The sequence below is a fragment of the Ochotona curzoniae genome, unplaced genomic scaffold (genome assembly GCF_017591425.1).
Source record: "Ochotona curzoniae isolate NIBS_2020 unplaced genomic scaffold, NIBS_Ocur_1.0 contig_3520, whole genome shotgun sequence".
In the NCBI taxonomy this organism is placed as follows: Eukaryota; Metazoa; Chordata; class Mammalia; order Lagomorpha; family Ochotonidae; genus Ochotona; species Ochotona curzoniae.
In genome coordinates this window covers 14,991,617-15,009,781 of record NW_024465894.1, presented here as the reverse complement: position 1 = coordinate 15,009,781, position 18,165 = coordinate 14,991,617, and the positions used below count along the sequence as shown (strand labels likewise).

The 18,165-nt window shown below is 54.7% G+C and overlaps 1 protein-coding gene across 1 annotated transcript; it reads left to right on the top strand.

The window, feature by feature from the left end:
• The first annotated feature begins 603 nt into the window (after positions 1 to 603).
• BPIFB1 (BPI fold containing family B member 1) lies at positions 604 to 17,912 on the top strand. Its single transcript, XM_040981248.1, has 16 exons — positions 604 to 718; positions 2,215 to 2,347; positions 2,881 to 2,988; positions 3,861 to 4,010; positions 4,646 to 4,727; positions 7,284 to 7,347; positions 8,694 to 8,779; positions 9,556 to 9,735; positions 10,316 to 10,395; positions 10,753 to 10,939; positions 11,864 to 11,931; positions 12,785 to 12,830; positions 13,730 to 13,793; positions 14,541 to 14,617; positions 17,753 to 17,763; positions 17,849 to 17,912. The coding sequence occupies exons 1-16, from the start codon at positions 604 to 606 to the stop codon at positions 17,910 to 17,912; spliced, it is 1,515 nt and encodes a 504-aa protein (XP_040837182.1).
• The last annotated feature ends 253 nt before the right edge of the window (positions 17,913 to 18,165 follow it).

Genomic DNA, 18,165 nt, shown 5'->3' with positions numbered 1-18,165 from the left:
CCCTCCTTGTAGTCAGGATCCTCTGTGGGTCAATGCGTCCATCCAGGTGCCCTGGACGGGCCCCAGGGGCCGACACCCATCCCATGCAGGCATACGACCCTCAGGGTAGGTTCTAGGGTCCCTGGTCACAGGACAGGCAGAGCCACCAGTGACTGCAAACAGCTTGGAATGGAGGGAACTTGGCAGAGCAAGAAGGGGAGAAACAGGATGTAGGGCTGGATGAAACTGGACAACAGGGGGCCTCATAAAGAGACTGGAAGCAGGCAGCCTTTGTCCTGATGGATTTTCCCATAAGAAAATAGCTGATACTTGCCACTGTTCACCAAAACACTCTGCAAGATGCTCACTGAACTCCATCAACTTTATCAAATAAGAGTGACTGAGCCCAGTTATTGGAGCAGAAACAGGCTAAGTTGATGGTCCCAGGCTGCACAGCTAACCCCCAGCAGTCAACCCCAGCACTAATCCACCTCTCCTGGTTACCTCGGCCGGGTCATCAGGTGTTGCAAGCCTGCCATTGGATTCTCCGCCTGGTTAACAAGCTCCACTTCATTCTCCCCAGGTTCTGCCACCTGCCACCTACTGCTCAGAACATCCCAGAAGATGGCCAGCCCGTGGGCCTGCACCCTCCTCTGCCTGTTGCTGGCAGGCACCCTGGCCCGAGCTGCTCTCAGACCCACGGCGATTCTCAGCCTCAGCCCGGATATCATCAGAGAAAGTAAGTCTGCCCTCCTTCACCATGCCCACCACCCCCATCCTCCCAGCCATGCCCCACCAGGGACCTCAGCAAGAGGCAAAGGGGCAGGTAGAGCAGCCATCCGAGGAGGGTCTCCTCACTGGGGTGTGTGAGGCGTGTCTGGGATCCCGAGGCTTAGATGACACGTGCATGGACAAAGTCCATGTGTCTCCGCAGTCCAGAGGAGAAACAGCCTGCCTAGATGTCTACACCTAGCTTCCTCCCTTCCCAGACAAGCCTCTCAACCCCAGCTCCCTCCTCTGGAAGCAAATGAGAGGGCTGCTGCGAGCCCTTGTGGCTTTACTGGTCGAGAAGGGGTACCCCAAATGCTGTGAGGTGCTTGCCTGCATCCTCAATCCAACTGTGACCCCCTCCAAAAAAAGTGTCTCTGGACATTGCCAAAAGTCTCTTGAGGACACCCCCACCACAGTGGATAGCCAGCTCTCTATGGTCCTCTGGGAGGAGGGGTGACCTTCACCTCTTGGGGACCTTGGCATTTCAATGGAAAAAGGCTAGGGCCAGAGGCAGGCCCAAGTCCTGCAGGGCCAAGGGTTCTATACGCAGAGGAAGCATGCCCATGTGTTGATGGGAAGCAGACAGCACTGGGAGGCCGTGGAAGGCAGGGGCCCTCAGAGTCTCAAACTTGGGAATTCTCCATCAGAAGGGACATGGACCTAAGCAGCCATGGTCTGGAGCCCAGGAGCTGTTTGCAATTAGATGGTTTAGACGGTGCTGAGGTGGGGGTGGAGGGAGGTGAGCCAGGTAAGGGACAGGTCCATGAGATGGCAGGGAGAGGCCTCTCCAAGCCATCTGCTACTGTAAGCTGTGACTTTAGTCCCACCAGGCAGCTGTGCTAATCAGAGCCTTTCACAGACACCACTCGGTGTTGTCAGTGCATAAATGGAATGGAAAGATCCATCAGCAGGGGACAGGTGCAGCAGCTTAGGCACCACGTGGGAGACCTACATGTTACATCGTTGTGCCTGGTTTGAGTCCCAGCCCCACTCCTGTTCCTGCTTCCTGCTAGTATATCTGAGAGGCAGTTGCTGATGACTGAAGTACTTGGGTCCTTGCTACCCAAGAGAGTCATGGATGGGGTTCCAGGCAGCTGGGAGACTGACACAATGACCGAATGGGCTCTGGCAAGGGACAACAGCCTAGGGCTTCTGAGCCTGGGTCTCTGTCCCTGGGCTCCCAGCTCCTTCCTTCTTTGGCTCAGAACATTTGCTGCTGGCTGGCAGGCTGCTGGAAGGGGTAGCTCAGCGCCTCGCAGCCTCTCTCTTTATGGGTAAATGACTGCTCTGGGCTACTGTCCTCTAAGCCCATCTACACAGTGGACATTGTGGTACCACAGGTGACATCCTGTACCAGGATCCCAGGAGCCCTAACCCACCTCTGTCCCAGGCCCTGGAGCCCCTGCCAAGCCTTCCCACTTGCCCCTCCTTGGCCCCTAACTAACCCCTAGGCTCTGCCTCCAGAACTGATGGACAAGCTGGAGGAACACAATGCCACAGTCATCCTCCAGCAGCTGCCACTGCTCAGTACCGTGCAGGAAGAATCCACCGGGCTACTGGGCAGCCTGCTGAGTGGGGCCATGAACCACATCATCTGGTAAGTGGGACAGGCCCCCCACTGCAGCCCACCTGGGGGCCCCTGCACACCCCGGCAGCAGTCAACAGCTGCTGTGCCCACCCTTGCCTCTCCAGGAGGCGTTTCCCAGAAAAGTTCATGGAGTAGCTAACCATGACCCTGAGACCCTAAGAGAGCAAGCCCAGAGGAAGGTCAACTCCGATGGCAGAGGGAGAAGATGAGCTGACCTTGAGCCCATGGCTCAGCGTTCATCACAAAGATGACCTCCCAGGCAGAGGAGGCAGCCTGGGCAAAGCCATAGGCGGAGGCAGTCGATCAGAATGGCTGGGCTCAAACCCCAAGCAAGGAGTAGCAGCCAGGCAGGGCCGGGTCAGCCCACTGAGCCAGACTCCATCTCCACAGAACCAAGGGTGGAGCGGACAGTGGAGAGGAGCCAGAGGACAGTCTGAGCATCCAGCTGTGTCCAAGCACCTGGGGCAGGGAACGGAAGCGAGAAAAGAACAGGACTGATGATGCTGCCAAGTGGAATTTGATTTTCATTCCTCCTGACCCAGGTTCAAGGTCACCTCAGCTAGCATCCTCCAGCTGCAGGTGCAGCCTTTGTACTACAGCCAGGAGATGTTGGTCAGGATCCCCATGGACATGATGGCTGGCTTCAACACGTGAGTGCTTTTCCCCCGGTTGGGCACATTGGGCCAGATGGGTACATCACTCATCCTCCCTCCCCACAACCACGTAGGCGACTGGCAAAGCGAGGCCTAAGCAGCAAGAAGAGGTGCAAAGGCCCTGTGGCAGAAATATGGCAAAGAGAGGGAAGAAGGAGGTGGGAGATTGGATCAGCAGGTAGCTGACCCAGGTGGCCAAGGCTGGCTCAGGCAAGGCTTTGTGGGTTAGGGTGAGGACTCAGCTTCACCAAGTGAGACAGATGGGAGCCACAGAATGTTCTGAGCAGAGGAGAGGCTTGACATGTCCTAATGTCTCTGGCTGATATGCGGAAAACAGGCAGAGTGGGGGCAAGAAAGCCAGCCAAGAGCTACTAGAACAATCCAGGAGGTGATGATGACAATGGCTTGAACCCAGGTGGACTGGGGAGATGGAGAGAGCTCTGGGCATGTGTGGGATGTTGGTGAAGACTACTGCTGAGTTGAAGGGAGAAAACAAGAAGGAGAGAAACAAGCTTGACTGCAAGGCTTTTGCCAGCACAAGGGCAGAACGGAGTGGCAGGAGGCGACAGCAGATGAGGCCACGAGTAGGGGCGGGTTTGGGAGACAATTCCAAGTTCAGGTTGTGCTTTGCTGACCTGGAGAAGGCCGCAGGACAGAACAGTAGGCACCAGGCTGTCGGCTCAGGAACTGTCAGCCTATGGAAGGGCTTTGGATAGGAGAGCATCCGCCACATAGGCACCAAGCTTGAGCCTGGGAGCTGCAAGCAGAGGAGGCTGGGAGAGGAGCAGGAAGCAGCCAGAGGGGAGGGAGTAGGGGGTGCATGGATGGCAGAGGCAGTGTGCCACTCATGTCCTCACTCCTGACCCCAGGCCACTGGTCAAGACCATCCTGCAGATGCATTTGGAGACGGAGGCCCAGGCCACCATCCAGGTGGAGACTGGCGCAGGGACCCCTCCTCGCCTGGTCATCGGTGACTGCTCCAGTAACCACAGGAACCTGCGCATCAGTGTGCTGAATAAGTGAGTGTGGTGCCCGGGCAGCCACAGCACAGCCTTGCCCCAGCTCACAGGTAGAGAACCACAAGGCCCAGAGCAAGAAGAGACCATACCCTGCTAATCCTACCTCCAGGGCACTTTCTAAGGACTCCACAGTGCCCAAGGAAGTCCATGACACCGAGGGTGGGGTTTCAACAGTGGATGGGGCAAGCCTACCCCTCTCCCCCAGGTGAACTTAGGTGGAGCCAGGGTCAGTGAAAGGAGGCTGGAATGGGGGATACAAAGGCCTTGGAACTCCTTCACGGAACACCTGGGCAATGCTGGCAGGGCACCTCCCTGCCTCTCAGCTTCCTCCTCTGCGGACAGGCTATGATATCTGCCTGGTAGGTAGCAGTGGGCAAGTGACCGGCACCCACCTCCACTTCTCAACAGGGGCGTTGGGAAGGAATGCCAGCTCCTGTCACCCCCCTGTCAGCACAAATTTCACGACCACACCCAGCCCCAGTCTCCGAGAACTCTCCAAGAACTCCACACCAGACTCAAGACCAAGTCCCACTAGCAACTCCAGTGGCTGGGAGCAAGTTCCTTTCTCCCTGGACTCAATCTGTCAACTACAGGGGGATAACACTAATCCATGTATCCCCTTTCTCCTCCCAAAGGCTCTCCTTCCTGGTCAACTCCTTAGCGGAGAAGGTCACAAACATTCTGACACCAGCCCTGCCCAGTTTGGTCCAAGACCAGGTGAGTAAATTCAGGGCTGCTGTGGTTTTGAAGACTGTGCCCTCTGTAGGGAGGATATGGAACTACATGCTGCTTTTGCAAAGAGTGGATGGGTCTGTTGACCCTGGGGCAGGTGATTTAGGTCAAGATTACAGAGCTGCCAGAAGCCAGCGGGTTGGCCAACAAATCTCTAACGATCGCCTCTGGAAGAACTGAAGAGGAGTCTTGATTTGTAGGATCACTGCTCTCCCTGCTCTATGGTGTGCCCTCCGAAGCATTTTATTTTTGGTAAGATTTGTCTTATTTATTTGAAAGGCAGAGTTGCAGAGAAAGAGAGAGCACTTCCATCCATTGATTCACTCCTCCAAGTGGCAACAACAACTAGGGCTGTACCAGGCTAAGCCAGGAGCTTCTTCTGGTTCTCCTATGTGGCTGCTGGGGCCCAAGGAGTTGGGCCATCCTCTGCTAATTTCCCAGGTGCACTGGCAGGGATCTAGATCAGAAACACAGGAGCCAGGACTAGGACTGGTGCCAATATGAGTTGCTGGCTTTGCAAGCAGTTGCTTTACCTACCACACCACAGCACCAGCCCCTACTTCTGTTTTTCAGTTGTTTATTAAACAGACAGCACAAGAGCCTGCCCATCCACTGGGAGCCAGATATTCAGTTGGGGTCTCCCCCGTGGTGAGCCCAAAGCTCAGCTGCCAATCACCAGTGTGACCCCTGAGTCGAGCTGGGCAGCAGCCCACTCGGGAGCAGGATTCCCACCACACAGACACCAGGCATCATGGAGAACAGGAAAACACAGGGAAATGACATGGAAGCAGTGAGCACAGCCAGAACACAGCTGCTAAGATTGCCTGCTTTTCACATCCCAGGCAGTAACTAAGTGGTCAAGCTTGAAATTTGCAGCCCTCACTTGCTAGCGTAAGTCCCTATCTCGGGAGTTTTGAAAAGGGACTCTGAAAATGAATAATTGTATAAGCTTGGCTTTCCTGGGTTGAGATTCTTCTTTGAAGAATTTTATTTTTTACTTTTCTGTTTAAAGAGAATTTTTGAAAGATTTCATTTTACTTATTTGAAAGACAGAGTGACACAGAAAGAGAAAAGGAGAAGGAGGGAGAGAGAGTTCCTCCAAATTACCTCAACATTAGGGGCTGGGCCAGATAGAAGCCAGGGTCCCCGAACTCCATCCCGGCCTCTCCCATGGGTGTCAGGGACCATCCTCTGCTGCTTTCCCAGGAGTATTAAAATAGGGTCTCATTGTAAACGCTCCCCCAGCATCTACCAAAATTATATTTTATCCGGTGCCATGCTTGGATAGGTAAAAATAGATTTTGCAGCAGGAAAGGTGGCAAGGACTGGGAACTGCGACATTTGCCGCACAGCTGTCTGTAAGGATGCAGAGCCAAGTGTGAGCCTTGAGAAAGCTGGCACTCGTTTCCCACCTGGCTCCCGCGGGCTGCGCTGGCTTCTGGTTGGTGGCATAAAGGGGAAGGTGCAGCTGGCACCTTCTTCCCTGTGGTCTGTGAGTCTCTACCCCAACTAAAAAAAATCAGAGAAATGCTGACTCCTGAGCCCTAGCCCAGGCCCAGACGATGCTGGACCAAGTGCGCCCTGGAGCTCAGGGGACTCCAATGAGTAGCCAGGGTGGGAACCTAATGAGAAAATGAAGGCTAGAGAGTTGTGGGAGGAAAGACCACCCACAGCTGTCAGGGGCAGCTTTCCCACGAGGAGCAGATGGTCCCCTGGCAAGGCATGCTGGAAGTCTCTGAGCCAATGCCACCATGTGCTCAGGAACCTTGCGTTGGCAAAGCAGCTGGGAGAGCAGGAGCTGCTGATTCAGAGGAAAAGCCACCACTTCCCAGCATGCACTGTCACCCTCCCTCAAGGGGTGGCCAGCTGGAAGCTCCCTCCATCAGGGCAGCCATATGAAGACCAAAGGACCTCGCGGTCATGCAGCATACCCTGGGAGACAGGATCACTTTTAGCAGGGAATCCTGGGACCCCCAACAAAGGGGGTACAAGCATGAACCTCATCCTTCAGCAGCCACCACAGGGGCTGCAGTGTGTGTGGTGGGGGGTTCCATGGCCCCGCTGGCCTCTGGCTGCTGGCTGCCAGAAGCACTTGTGATGGCTACTGATGTCTCCAGAAACTTCCAGGTGTTTCCTTAGAAGAGAGATCCTGCTTAGGCCCTCCTGACAAGTTGAGGAGTCAGTGAGCAGGCAAAGGCTGCACGCAGGGCACACAGGGAGCTGCACGCAGGGAGCCAGGGAGCAGTGGGGTCTAGCTTGCCGGCCTCAGTCCCGGACTCCGCCGAGGGGTAGGCACTCCAAACTGACTGGGGGACTCAGAGGAATCTACTTCTCGACAGAAAGTGTGTAGTGTTGTGAACAAGACCAGCAGTCTGGCTGGGCACGGGGCCTCAGGGAGCAACGGGAATGGTAAAGTGACAGACCTGCATGTGACAGCCTAGCTGGCCACAGCCACAGCACTCAGGAGAGGGGGTGGGCATGGGCCGCAAGGGGCTGGGTTCTGGCCTCACAGACACAGCCCCTGTCTTTGCACTGTCGCAGCTGTGTCCTGTGATCGAGGCAGCCTTCAACGACATGTACGCCAACCTCCTGCACCTGGTGACAGGTAAGTGCCCTGTGCCTTCCTGCCGGGCTCACCTCCAGGCCCCGCCTCCATTTGGGAGAGTGTCCCACCCTTCAACCTGCCCACTCAGGCCTGAGCAGCGACTTGGGGGCCCCTGTTGACCTCTGTCCAGAATGAGTAGACAGGAATTCGCCACAACAGCAACTCTGTAAATGCACTCCCAGGCCAAGGTTCTGAGTGAGGCCGGTGGGTGCTCTAGACAGGCCCGAGCGCAGATCTCAGCTCAGCTACCACCCTGTTCCTCGGCTTTGGGAAAGTCACTCCACCTCCTTGTCCTCATCTATATAGTGAAGCTTCTACAAACCTACCTGTTAAAATTGCTGATGAGGGTTCAAGGTTACAGGAAAGTCCTAAGTGCAAAGTCAGTATTCTGCCTGACATAGAGAATGACTCATGGATAAGTGGTTGATAAATGAGTGGATGGATGGATGGATGGATGGATGGGTGGATGAGTGGATTGGGTGGATGCAATGATGCATGGATGGATGGACAGATAATACAGTGACCTTTGTGTTTACTAAAAAAGATAGAACTGGGGAAAAGATGATCTGTGAGTCCAGGAAAGAGGCCATTTCTCCCCCTTGAGAGAGGCAGGGACGAGGCACACTGGCCTTTACCCCTCCTCCGGAATCTCCATGCTCAGAGCTCTCAGAATAGAGGTTGGCCAGGATGAAGAAAGTTCTGCTGCCTAATGATGAGGGATTTGAAGAGGCCCGTCCAAAGGGCAGTGAGGAGAGAAGAGTGGAGAGATGCACACAGCAGGCACCTGCTGTGCCGAGCCCAGTACCGGGCATCTCATAACCACAGACTCGCTGGCTCAGCAAATGATCCATGGAGCAGATGTCGCTCTACTCCCACGGGAGGGGACCGAAGCTCGGTTAAGTCATTTGTCCGGGCTCGTGGAAGAACCCAGGGATGGGGAAGGCTTGACACAGATCCTTTCAGCCCCTGTGGTGTCATTTAGATTGGGGGATGCTGGGTGACAGGCAAGAATTTCCCGGACCCCCAGTGAAAGGGAGGAAATGAGTGACCAGTCCCAATGAAGGCCACTGGAGTGGAAGCTATCGTGTCTCTGTCTTCTCTGCTCCATGGGAACGTGTGTGTGTCTGTCTGTCTGTCTGTCTGTCTGTCTGTCTGTCTGTCTGCGTCCCCAGGCACCCCTCTAGCTCAGCCTTTCCTAGCAGGGCGGGATGGGAAGGGGGGGCGTGTGATGAAGAGCAGACGCCACCGCCACCTGGTGGTCAATCAGGGACTCACACTCAGAGCCGGCACCCCAGGTTTCCAGGGCTCCCTGCACCCTCACAAAGCTGTTCTCTGTTTCTGAGCAGAGCCTGCCGTATTCAACCTCGGGAGTGTGCAGTTTTACCTGCAGACTCCAGTCATTGATGGAGACATCATCCAACTCAACCTGGGGGTGAGTGTCCTGAGACCCCGCGTGTTGGGGAGACCCAGTCATGATTATAATACTTGAGCTGATCCTGGAAGGTTACCACAGGCTTCACAGCCTATCCAGCCACCCCTACAGGGTGACTGCACAGCAACTGCATCCGGACCACCTGTATTCCAGCCGTGTGTGTGTGTGTACTGCACACCTGGCCAGTTCCTGCCGGTCCCCAAGCCTCGACAACACCAACAGCTCACTGAGCATCACACACCCATGGTTCTCTAGATCCCTGACTTCCTGGCTGTGTGATTCTGAGCAGGTTTCTTCACCTCTCTGAGCCTTGGTTCTCACATCTATAGAATGTAAATAATAACAGTCGCTGAGGAGAGAGTGAAATGAGACCGTGCAGAGCCCGGCAGGCAGGCAGGGCTGCACATGTGAGGCCGCTCTGGGAAGTGTGGGTCATATGCGAATGCTCAGGTTGGACTCTGAGGAGCCAGTGCAGTTCCCAGCTTCAACACAGCAGGCATGTGGGGAGTGAGCCAGAGGATGGGCTGTCTCTCTCTCAAATAATACAAAAACAAACAAACAAACAAACTTTTTTTTAAACAAGTGAAATCCAGATCAGATCTGAGAAATATATAGTAGGCACCTGAGCTAGCTCACCGCCTCTAGCAAGGGGCTGAGCCTCCCAGCAACTGTTGCCAAAAGGGAAATAGGTTGAGATGGCTCCATTTCCTGCCAGGTTGCTATCGGGTGAGCTGCTGAGTGAATTTCTCAGCCTGCTCCCTGAACTATCTCCTCAGGCCACCCTGTTGGACTCAGAGAAGAAAGTGAGCAAATGGTTCAACCAGACCACAGCGTTCCTGACCGCACCCACCCTGGACAGCGCCCCTGTCAAATTTACCGTGAGACACGACCTGGTGAATGCTGTCGTGGCTGCCTTGCTCCCACCCGAGGAATTTGTCGTCCTTCTGGACTATGTGGTGAGCCTGGGCATGGGGCAGAGGAGGTGGGTGACTTGGCAGCATGGGAAGAAATTCCTGAGCTGAGGGGAGACAGGCACGAGGACCTCCCCCGCCTCCCCCGGCCCTGTCACCTGCCAGCTAAAAGCTGAACACACACACACACACACACACACACACACACGTCACACATTCACACACTCACACACGTCACACAGGTCTGTCCTCTTCCTGTCTCATGAAACCACAGATACCGTAGGCACCCTCAGCCGTCAGAGGTGGTAATCAGCTCACTGCTTACCACTGTGGGACCCAGGCCAGACAGCACTATTCAAGCAGACCTCTCCTTCGCACTGAGCCTGGATGGAGACCCAGCCTTGGTTTCCTTATAAACTCTGGCACACAGCACCCGGTGACTGATGGGGGGCACCAGCAATCACATTCACCAGGCACTTCCCAACATCCCTGGTAGGGGGCAGAGGACTGCCTGCAGACCTATGGCCACCAGCAGGGTCCAGCCCTCTCCCCACCACCAGAATAGCTGATGCCTCTGGGCTGGTTCTCCTCCCCTCTGCTGACCAGCTCCCACTCCTTCCCACAGGTCCCCAACCTGGCCGACCAGCTCAAGTTAGCCATCAATACGTTCAACAAAGAGGTTGGTCCTTTTGCTGTGGCCTCTGGGTGGGTATGGGGTAGGGAGGGGACAGCTGGCTTCCCTGCCCTGCCCTGCCCCACAGGACTCAGACCACGGTCCTGGCCTCACAGAGAGAATTCAGACTGACAGCAGGGCAGGGGGACTTGAATCAAATCTTCACACAGATGGTATTTCTGTTACAAGTGACAAAGGTGCAGGGGGAGATATTCTGAGAGGAAAGTTGGGCTGCCCATAGGGGGGCGGGACATTCCCCATAGAGGGAACCCTGGGAGAGCAGAGTGTGCAAGAATAACCAGATGATGGGAGACAGGCAAGCAGCAGAAGGCCAGGAAGGCGGGCAGGGGCCAGGACACAGGGGACAGCAAGACGGGGGCACTGGGGAGGCCACGTGTGGGTCTGATGTCCATGCAGGCTGCTGGTCAGGTGGAGGCCACGCAGAGGTTGAAGATCCGGACTCTGAAGAGCCCGGAGGTAGTGCTGAACCACGATGGTGCTAGAGTGGCCCAACAGATCGTGCTGGACTTCTTCGCCAACGAGCAAACCCACCGCCCCCTCTTCACCCTGGGCATCGTGAGTTCCACTGTCCATGACCTTGGCAGCAGCCCAGGCATCCTGCTGCTTTGCGCAGAGTTGCCACCATTCTTGTCACCCAGTAAATGAGTGGCAGGGACTGTTCTCTGTCCAGCTCCAACCCTGTGGCTTTCCTAGTAAGGGACCTTTGGGTCAAAACTCAACTGACATGCACAGAAGGAAGGTCCAAGCACTGAAAAGTTCAGATGGTGTTGACTTCAGGAACGGCTGGGTCCAGGTGCTCACACAGCCCTCTCCCTGTCTGACCTCTTTGGTTTTCATCTGTGCAAAGGGGTCCTCTCATGGAAGTGCTCCAAGCTCTATCAGTCCTAAATCCTATCATCCAAGGGATGCCAGCAGCTCCAACTTCTCTAATAGTTCCCAGGCTAATCATCTCAGGTTGACTCTCATTGGTTGAGCTTGGGTCATGTGCCTATTCCTGAACCAATCCATGAGACCAGGAGATGAAATATGTAAATATTCTGAGCTAGAATACACATTCATACACCGGCATGGGCTGCAGCCAGGGAGCAGGAGTGAGGGGTAGAGGGGAGGCCTCATCTACACCACACAGACTGAGGGAGTAGGGAGCTAAGTCTTTTCCACTGAGGTGCTCAGGTGACTTGCTGAGTAGCTCAAGAGGAGGCACGTGGCTCACCAAACCAGATATGCAGAACAAGTGTGTCCTCTGGGTTGTTATCAGCATCCCAAGCTGCCACCTGCTATTCAAGGAGTGGGTACAACATCTCTCCCATTGAACAGATAAGGAAAGGGGGAGCCCAAGAGGTCAAACCCTTTGCAAAGGTCACAGAGAAAGTGGCTGAGATTCTGCCCATGCCAGTTGGGCCCCAGGACTTCCTTGTGTAGCCCCTCACCCCACACCTGATGAATCCCCTTAAATGGACTGTGAGTTTCTCACTGCAGGAAGCCGACTCAGAAGCTGAGTTTTACAGCAGCAGGAACCAGTTTATGCTCAACTTTCAAGGACTCAAGTAAGCCCATAAAACCTTGTGAAGACAGCTTGGTGAAGTCAAGCACGGTCTCATGGCCGGCCAGGGGCAGCTGGGCATCGGGGAAAGCTGCTCCAGGACAGCAAGGACTGAATGTGAGAGATCTGGAAGGGTAGCTGTCCTGCACCATCCTCGTGTCCTCAGGCAGCCCATGTGAACACCTGCAAGCAAGGGCAGTGTCGGCCCCAGGCACCAGGGCTTAGCTGACTCTTGTGCCCTGCATATTCTCTCCCCATTCCCCCCTCGATTTCCTGCTCCCCTAGACTGAGTGCAGGGCATGCAAACCAGAGCCAATCAAGTACTGAAGTGGGCACTGATTGACATGCACCAGTTGCTAATGTTTTTGTATAAATAGGCTGTAAACATATAAGACTCTGCCAGGCTGGCTGCCTTGGGCCCATATTCTTGCTCATCAACAAATTGCTGAGCTAGAAACTGAGAGTGTCCACCCTTCCTGGTCCACCCCAGACCTCACTCTTGGAGTGGCTTTTCTGCTGTTGGAATCATTATGAGTTTTCTGCACACCCCACCACAGAATGTCAGCTCCACTAGGCAAGGACTTTATTTGGCTCACCATTGTCTCACTAGAGCCTTACGATACCTGGGACACAGTGGGTGCCTGTCAAGCAGTGGTTAAGTGGGTGGATTGATGGATGAATGGGTGGCTTGCTGGCTCTGTGGATGGATGGATGTGTGGCAGAATGTGTGGGCAGAGGGTCAGAATGATAGGTGGGTGGGTGGATGGATGGATGGATGGATGGATGGAAGAATGAGAGGATGATGGATGATAGATGGTACTCTAAGGGGCCAGTCTCACAGCCATCTTATGTTGCAGTTCTGATCGGATCCACCTGATGAATTCAGGCATTGCTCCATTCAATGTGAGTATTAAAGACTGTGCCTGGGCACCCAAGGGGTGGCCTAGAAGGGTCCATTCTGAAAAGGGACTTTTCCAGGGTTTGCATGGAGCAAGTCCCCGCGACTGGGCCGATCATCACCTCCCCTTCATTACCAATCAACATCCAACCTCCTGGCTCAGGCATTCACTGCGCACCTACTGTGTGTCAGACTCAGTGGAGAACACACAACAGGCATGCACATATACACAGCTTCACACACATGCACATACAGCCCCCCACACATACATGTGTGTACACACAGACACATGCATCCACACTCACGTGTGTGCACATCCACATGCCTATACATATATGTACATGTGTGTTCCACACAGCTATGCACACATGTATGCCCACACCTAGCTACTCACTGACATTTTAGTCCTCAGAACACACACCCACTCAGCTCACAACCTCATCCTACTCAGGAGGACTCACCTCACGGCCTGTCCCTTTGATGCTCAGTTCCTCGTCAGAATCGGACTGACCCGGGGATTTTAAGCCTGTCTCCTGCCACACGTTCTGGTCTTCGTGTTTTTTCCTTGTTTTCTAAATGTCCCTAATTAGTATTTAAAATGAATCGTTTCCATGTGAAACAGAGTTCCTGGTTTCCCTTGAGAAGTCAGGAGCTCATACAACACAGCGCAAGATTTGCTCCCCGGGACAGGTGGGGCAGGTGGGGCTGGGATGGAGCAGTGGAACCCCATGCATGGGCCCTGTAGGAGAAGCTGAGTCTCTGCCCTACCCCGTCCAGCTGGTTCCTGGCAGCCCGGGTGGCTCTGCCCAGCAGGAACCTGCGATTCCAGGGGCAGTACCCAACAGGGTCACCGGGAGACCTTGGGGTGCTCAGCCAGGGTCTCAGATCCCTTTCTCTCTTGTAGCCCGACCTTCTGAAGGACGCTGTCAGCAACATCCTGGCCTCGGTGCTGATACCCAACCAGAATGGTGTGTCCTCTGCCCTCGGGGCCCCTCCCCAGCATGTTCCCCACCATCCTTCAGAATCCAGTCAGTCAAATTCTGCTTCCTCCAGGAAGCCTTCCTGGTCACCCATCTGGAAATGCCCTCTGCCACCTCCTTTTTTTAAGCCAGCGCTCACATCTGTGTAGATGAGCCAGGCAATGCCCCAGCCCCACACCTGGGCTGACCAGGCCAAACAGGAAGAGGAGACAAGTGTGAACACAGAGAGCACGCTCCAGATGCCTCAGGCTGCCTGGGTTCAATCTGCCTTCCCCTCCTGCCGGCTGCCTGGGACCTGGGATATACTGTGTAGTCCCCCTCAGCCTCAGTCTTTCCATTCACAAAATGGGAAGACAGGAGTCCCTCGGTCAGAGGCACAGATGAGATGACGTCTGAAAAGGGCAGAGCAGGTGACTGGCATGGTCCGTGCCTGGCATTGCTTGGCTATTACTGTGTGCTGCAGTGCCAGGAGGAGGTAGGTTCCTGGGATGGGGGTCACTCCCTTGGCCCAGCCTTGCCCTTTACATTTCTGTATTAGAAACTCTGGCTGTGGCTGACGGGAGCCCCTGAGGGCTCTTGAGTAGAAACACTTGAGAATGTGAGTGGCACAAACAGCCAGAAACGTGCAAGAGCAAAGCGTGGGGAGATGCAGCCAGATGAATGCCAGGGCAGCCTGCACTGCCACCCACTCCAGCACTAGGCCCACTTGTCTCGGCACATGCCCTGTCATTGCAGGTAAATTGAGACCCGGGATCAAGACGTCCATGATGAAGGCTTTGGGGTTCCAGGAAGTCACATGGTCTATGACCCAGGTGGGTGGTGACTGTGCAGGTCCAGCGGTACAAAGGGGAGGCTGGGATGGGGATGTGGGGACAGGTGAGCCTCCTGTAGATGAGGAGGCTGCTTTGCCTGTGGGGGACGAAGGGAGAGTAGCCCCTAGCCTGGACTTAATGCACCTGTCCCAACCCACTCACCCCTCATTCATTAGTTCATCTGTTCAGTAAAGCTTTCCTGAGGGCCTACTTTGCACCAGGCCTGACTCCAGGGCTTGAGGCTGCAGAATTGAATCGGCAGGAAGCAGCCCTGCCTGTCTGGTGGGAGAGGCAGACCCTTGAAACCCCAATCTGGTGTCACCAGCTTAGGCAGAGTCAGGTAGGACCCCAGGACAGAGAGGCAGCAAGGAGTCGAGCCCCTGGGCGCCAGGAGAAGTGGCCTGTCAGGGGGCTGGCCAGTGCCAGGCACACAGCAGGTGTTTAATACCACACCTTTCCCTGGCACCTGCTAAGGGGGACAGCTGTAGCAAGGTCACTCACACCGCTAAGTATTATCCAGTGCTGGGGGGGTGGAGCTGTGTCTTGCTCAGACCTCCCTCAAACTCTGTCCACACACACACATACACACACACAGAGCAGGTCCCCCACAACCCCACTTTACAGGTGAGGAAAACAGCCTCACACATGGCCAAGCTGCGTTGCTCAGGAGGTGGCATTGTTAGGCTCTGCACCTGCTCTGAGCCCTGCCTCCTGTGAGCAGGGACTGGGAGGGACCCTCAGTCAGCAGGCACTTCCTGACACCATCTGGGAAGTGTGGATGGAAAATGCGTTCTCTCTGTCTCTCTCTCTGTCTTCCTCTTTCTCTTTAATTCTGACCTTGAAATAAATGCACGTGTCTCAAAAACAATTCTAAGCAAGTACGAAAACCCACCTGAGGCCAAGCATTTTGTTATTTTGTGATGCAATCAAGATGTCGTTTGGGACATCGGTGTGCCCTTTCGGAGTGCCTGGGTCCCAGTCCTGCTCTGCTCCCTGTCCCAGCTAGTTAAGTCTGTCTCTCAGATGGAGCTCTGAACTCACACCTTCAGCCTCGCCCAGCTCTGGCTGTGGCCGACATTTAAAAAGGGAATCAGCAGATAGAAGATTCATTCTCTCTCACCACTCCTCCCTCTTCCTCTCTCTCTCTGTGGCTTTCAAATCTACAGGTACTTTGTCTACCTCCATCATGGCCAAGGTATCCAAGTCAGGCTGGAAAGACACTTTGGAGGAAACATCTAACTCTTATCAGTTCTGATTTGCCCAAAACTGTCCATTTCAAATGGACAGACGCTAAATTCCTCTTCACTCCGGAGAAACTCACAGATGTGAATCCCTCCTTGGGTTCTGTATCGTCGCTTCCTGGCTTGTGGCACATGGCGAGCTCCATCCTCCAGCTCCAGCACAATCGACAGTGTGTTTTACAATCTAGTGTGGGTAGGGGACACGAGACAGAGCAGGGACAGGTGCAGGGGTAGTCAGGGACATAATCCAGTCCTGAGTGTGCGGGTCCTCGTGCAAGAAGCCCTCAGCTGTGGACCTCTGGGGAAGTCCCAGATACACATGCAGGGACCCTCACAGGGCAAGTCCTGCATAGCACACTGTTTCAAATGAAGAAAACAGAGCCTTGTTGAAAAAATCCAGCTGCCTGGGTTTCAACAGATCCAGGTGGGAACCTGTATCTTACAAAACTTGTGGGCCGGAGGGGACAACGCCTGCTGGATCTCCACCACTGTGGGCAGACGCGCAGCTGGTCTCACACAGACTTTCCAGCCTGACGCCCCAATAAAGCAGGAAGTTAAAAAACAAACCCATCTGTCTTTTCTCTCCTCAGATTGCCCTGGTGCTCACCCCGGTCCCTTCCTCTTCCTCCTCCTGCTTCTCTTCGTAAAACCCGCTCCTACTCTCCTCCCAGGAGTGCAGAAGCAAGCCCTGTCTCCCTCTGCAGTCAATAAAGTCTCACTGTGACACCTGCCATCTCGACTGAGTCTTTGTCTATGTGTGGGAGTTGTGTACCTCTGGGAGGCCTGGGCCTTTCACATCTTAGCCTCCCACGGTTCAGGCTGAGCCAGTCTGGCCGTGTCTGACCTGGGCCTGGGACATGTGGATGCCATCCTTGGCCTTGACCAAGAACAAGACTAGTTCCTCTCTCCCAACCCTATGTCAGCCACAAGATCACCTGTATAGGTGGGACATAGAGGGGAGTTGGGAGAGAGGGGTGGGCCTTGGCAGTGTGCTGGAGCCAGGGCTCCTGAACAATGGAGGCCTTGAGTGCAGCTGGCCCGGCCCTCAGGTGCACCCTGGACCTCACTAGGTGGCTTACCTTCTGTAAGCCTCAATTTTCCTCCCTATAAAATGCGAGAATCATGCACCCCACCACAGAGGGTTGTGGTAGGAACTAAATGAAAGCCATGCAAAGACCCAGCACAATGGCTCATGTGCTGGAATCCCATATGGACACTAGTTTGTGTCCCAACTACTCCACTTCCCATCCAGCTCCCTGCTTGTAGCCTGGGAAAGCAGTGGAGGATGGCCCAAAGCCTTGGGACCCTGCACCTGCATGGGAGACCCAAAAGAATCTCCTGCCTCCTGACTTCAGACTGGCTCAGCTCCTGCCATTGTGGCCACTTGGGAAGCAAACTAACATATGGAAGATTTTTTTCTTAAAACACATGATGTGGGGCCCGGCGCGGTGGCGCAGTGGTTAAAGGTCCTCGCCTTGCACGCCCGGGATCCCAAATGGGCGCCGGTTCTATCCCGGCAGCCCCGCTTCCCTTCCAACTCCCTGCCTGTGGCCTGGGAAGGCAGTCGAGGACAGCCCAAAGCTTTGGGACCCTGCACCCATGTGGGAGACCCGGAAGAGGCTCCTGACTTCGGACCGGCATAGTATCGGCCGTTGAGCTCACTTGGGGAGTGAATCATCGGACGGAAGATCTTCCTCTCTGTCTCTCCTCTCTGTATATCTGCCTTTCCAATAAAAAAATAATAAAAATAAATCTTAAAAAAAAAACACATGATGTGCTTTTCATTATGAGTAGCTAGGAAGTGGGACTGAACCCGGAACTGGGCCAACACTCTGATGTGCAATGTGGGTGCCTTACTTAACCATGGTGCCTAATGCTTGCCCCTGGGTTTCAGCCTGCTGGTCTGTAAAGCAGACATTAAAATCATCAGTTTTTTAGAACCTATATGCCAGGACCTGCCCTGCTCCAATGAGCCTTCCCTGCCCTCCAGACCCAAGCAGATCAGTGTGCAGCTCACAGACCTGACGCTCAATTCCCTGGACAACATGGGGTAGGGGGTTGGCAAGCGGGATGACACTGCAGCAGATATCACAGCTTGGAGATCCTTGAAGCAGGGCACAGGGAAGGGCCAGCAGCTGGCTGCTGGACCATACCCCAGCCTCCAAACGCCCTGCCCCCACAGCTGCCCTGCTCCCCACTATTCCCATCCCACTTCCCTCCCCTGGGTTCCACCTCTTGTAATAGGAGTCAAGAACTGGGAGTCCTGCCCCTAAACCACAGGGCTCTGCCCACTTGCCCTGGAAGACT